Source organism: Nycticebus coucang, chromosome 5, assembly GCF_027406575.1.
Source record: "Nycticebus coucang isolate mNycCou1 chromosome 5, mNycCou1.pri, whole genome shotgun sequence".
In the NCBI taxonomy this organism is placed as follows: Eukaryota; Metazoa; Chordata; class Mammalia; order Primates; family Lorisidae; genus Nycticebus; species Nycticebus coucang.
The window spans coordinates 48436872-48441103 of record NC_069784.1 but is presented as its reverse complement, the minus strand read 5'-3'; the positions used below and the strand labels follow the sequence as shown (position 1 = coordinate 48441103).

Genomic DNA, 4232 nt, shown 5'->3' with positions numbered 1-4232 from the left:
TAAGCATGTGGCTTATCTGGGGTATATAAGACTTCACAGTAAGCATTTTTAAATTTTTTTTAGCCAGTATCACTTAGGGCTCTATTTTAGTTTCCTTGCCTTATTTTCTCCTTGCCTTGTTTGAATTTTCCTAACAATCTTTCACTCTTGGCCTTCACTTGGTGCATTTGCCCTGCTCTGCTGCAGTGAATCTTTCCCTAGCTTTCAGGACAGCAGGTGGTTAAGAGAACACGCTCAGCTCCACCATTACTGTGCTAACCTTGCAAGTTCTTGTGTTTATTCCCCTGCAAAGAGCTGTTGTGGGCATCAAATGAGAAATGTAAAGTGCTTAAGATTTGTGCCTGGTATACAGCAACTGTTCACCAATTCTGTTCCTATAACAATGTCATAATAGGACAATGGCATCCATGTTCTAGAACATTCTTTTTAAAAATATGAGGTTGTGCTGGGGCACACATGTGAGTAGGCAATGGGATGAATCCAGCTGCACTCCACTCCCCAAATCTGGGGTAGGGCTATTCCCATTTAGAGAAAGGAATGCCTTTTAAAAGTAACTCCTGCTCTTTTTCCGGCTGGAACCATGGCGGCTGTTGAAGAGAAGAAAAAGAAGGTTCCTGTTGTGCCAGAAACGCTTAAGAAAAAGCGAAAGAATTTCGCAGAGCTGAAGATCAAGCGTCTGAGAAAGAAGTGTGCCCAAAAGATGCTTCGAAAGGCAAGGAGGAAGCTTATCTATGAAAAAGCTAAGCATTATCATAAAGAATATAGGCAGATGTACAGAACTGAGATTCGGATGGCTAGGATGGCAAGAAAAGCTGGCAACTTCTATGTACCTGCAGAACCAAAATTGGCATTTGTCATCAGGATCAGAGGTATCAATGGTGTGAGTCCAAAGGTCCGAAAAGTGTTGCAGCTTCTTCGCCTTCGCCAGATCTTCAATGGAACTTTTGTTAAGCTCAACAAGGCTTCCATTAACATGCTGAGGATTGTAGAACCGTATATTGCATGGGGGTACCCAAATCTGAAGTCAGTAAATGAGCTAATCTACAAGCGTGGTTATGGCAAAATCAATAAGAAACGAATTGCGTTGACTGATAACAGTTTGATTGCACGATCTCTTGGTAAATATGGCATCATCTGCATGGAGGATCTGATTCATGAGATCTATACTGTTGGAAAACGCTTCAAAGAAGCAAATAACTTCTTATGGCCCTTTAAGTTATCATCTCCACGGGGAGGGATGAAGAAAAAAACAACCCACTTTGTAGAAGGTGGAGATGCTGGTAATAGGGAAGATCAAATTAATAGGCTTATTAGAAGAATGAACTAAGGTATCTGCCCTGATTGTTTTTGTAATCTGGTCAGTTAATAAACAGTGACTGCTTTCAAATTGAAAAAAAAAAAATAAAAGTAACTCCTTACTTTTAAGTAAGAGACCTCATGCCTCTTCTCTATTTCTTCATGAATTGTACAGTCATGAAAAATAAGAGCAGGCCAGGTGTGGTGGCTCATGCCTACAATCCTAGCAGTCTGGGAGGCCACAGTGGGAGGATCACTTGAGCTCAGGAGTTCGAGACCAGCCTGAGCAAGAGTGACACTGTCTCTACTTAAAATAAAAAAATTAGCCAGGTGTGGTGACAGGAGCCTATAGTCCCACCTACTGAGGAGACTGAGGCAAGAGGATCACTTGAACCCAGGAGTTCTGAGGTTGCTGTGACCTATGACTCTATAGCATTCCCGCCAGAGTGACAGAGTAAGATTCTATCTCAAAAAAAAAAAAGAAAGAAAGAAGGAAAAGAAAAGAAAAGAAAAAGAGAGAGATAATAATGAACAAAATGGAGTGAGAGTTTCCATTTGGAAGAAGTTTAAGCTGGTGTTGAAAGAAGCTGAATCAAAATAAGTCCAATCTGGTGTCAATTTGTATCCAAATGGACAAGTTCCTTCCACATATGCATCTCCCAAAAGTCTTGAACTCACAAACTCTTGAAGATCTCATCTCATGGGAGCCTCCACCTGCCAAATTGGAGTTCAGTCATTTGCCCAGGTTGTCCTCCCAAATGTTCATAAAAATGGTGCAGGCACGCATACACCCCCCATCTGTGCCCCTCCTTCCCAACTCAGTCCTTCTCTTTGCTCTCCTGCTGCCATCTGCTGGAAGAGAAGGAACTCAGACTTAAAGGAGTTGGCTGACCCCTGAGTGCTGGCCCCCTGTTCTCCATCTCAACTGCTTTCAACCTGCAGGATTGGCTGAGGGTGCCAAGGTCTTGGCCAATCTGCAGGCAGAGAAGGACTACCTGAGCCACCTCTCCAGCAGATCCCAGCACTCAGCTTGATCTCCCACAGCTGCTTATACAGATTATGCTCATTTATTCCCCCATTCTTGTGCTCCTCAAGGGATGAGGGACGATATCCCCCAGTGAGGCTGCCTAATAGAAAGACCACTTGGGCCCTAAGTATACACTCTTAATGGCACAGCCTTTCTCCCTCCAGTCCTAAGACGCCCCGATTGGGCCATGGCCCAGTGTTCCCGAATCAGCAGCACACTGTGTCTCTGAGGGGACTCTCCTTCCTAAGCCCTGCTTCTTCCCACCTCTTTTGTATTTCCTGTTGGGCTGTCCCATTGCCTTTTCTGCTGTCTGGCCTCAGTCAGGCCCACCTAATTCACTACATAAGGCTGATTTTGAAAGTCTAGGACCAGAGGTTATAACCCCAGCACCTCTTCTCCCAGGGCTCTTGCAAATTCATGAATACAAATAGATGCACGAGACTCCATATGGCTGCAAGCCAAGGCCCCACTGCCAAGGTTCTATCACAGCAGAGTCGCATCTAACCCTCCCCTGCAGCATACAGCCGCAGGCACTGCCCAGCCAAAGGCCCTTGGGCATGTACTTCCCTGGACCCACATCATGTTTTTTGTGTCTATAAATATTCTCTTCAAAACCTTGCAAAACTGACCAGTTGCATCTCCCTCCAGTCCCACATTTAGCTCTCTCATTTGCTCGTTAGTATAGACCTAATTAGTTCTAGACGGTGGCACTGGATACTTTTGGAGCCCACCAGAGGATCCCTGGGAACCCACTGACCCATGCGGCTGAGCACAGGAACCCAGAAATCTCTCCCAGGAGATTTATGGAATCTCTGCAGACGAGTGCCTATTCCATTCAGGAAGCAAGGAAAAAAGAAACTGAGAAATGGGCTTCCAAGTTAGGGTTGCCAGATTTAGCAAATAAAAAAGCAGGATGCCCAGTTAAATGTTCGTTTCAGATAAACAACAAATACACTTTTTTCGTGTAAGTGGGTCCCATGCACTCTTCGGGCACCCTGTGTTTTTTCTGGCAGCACTACCCCAAGGCCCTAAGAGCTACTGTCACACCCGCTCAGTAGCCAAAGCCACAGAACCACATGGCTGCCTCCGCTGCTCCAGGTTTTATTCCACAACCTCAGTGCCTGAGACCCAGTCATGGGTCACACGAGGCTGCTGTGTTGGCTGTGAGGATGTGAACCACCCAGCTGGGAGGTAAACCAGAGTAAACAGCCCTGGGCTGGAAGAGAAGGACAGTTTCCAGGAAGAGATTTAGAGGAGAGGGTGCAAGGTTCCTGCCTTTACGAGGACGGTCCCGCCCCGAGAGCTGGCCTCTTGGCTCTGACTGCTCCTGTGTGTTTTTCTTGGAGGAATGCATTGGGAAGCTGTGCTCAGTGGCATGCGTGCTGTCGAGAGAATGGAAAGCCTTCCTCCCTCACACAAGCATTTTATGGAATGGTTTCATTCCTCTAAACTCCAAATGTGTTTGTTCCCCCCGTGAAAGGAAAAGGAGGTGCGAGCTGGAGAGGAGACAGCCAGACAGGAGGCCAGGGGGCTGCTGTCCAAATGGGCCTTGGCTACTGCTGCCTGGCTGGCCAACCACTCACAGCAGAGAGAAGCCTCGGCAGTGACCCGCAGCAGCCGCCTGCATTCTCCACGGGGCCCTCTGGGGATCTCCAGGGTTTCCAGACCTAAATATCTAGAAAGGAATGATAATAAAAATACCTCCAACTTCAAAGTTTACAAAACACTTTTACAGACATTATCTTATTAGGCCGTTGCAATAACCAGGCAAGGCAGGGAGGTCTGTTAAGGGAAGGGAAGAGTATTGTAAAACGCAGTTGTTTTATCCAGGCCCAGTGAGACATGGAAATGACTGTTACGAAGGAAGAAACTTACACTCACGGATCCCCAGAAGCAGGAGGCACTCATG

At 46.4% G+C, this 4232-nt stretch overlaps 1 protein-coding gene across 1 annotated transcript; it reads left to right on the top strand.

The window, feature by feature from the left end:
- Positions 1-563: 563 nt before the first annotated feature.
- LOC128585893 (60S ribosomal protein L7-like) lies at positions 564-1389 on the top strand. Its single transcript, XM_053591296.1, has one exon. It carries the CDS (start codon positions 581-583, stop codon positions 1325-1327), a length of 747 nt encoding a protein of 248 aa, XP_053447271.1. The 5' UTR covers positions 564-580; the 3' UTR covers positions 1328-1389.
- The last annotated feature ends 2843 nt before the right edge of the window (positions 1390-4232 follow it).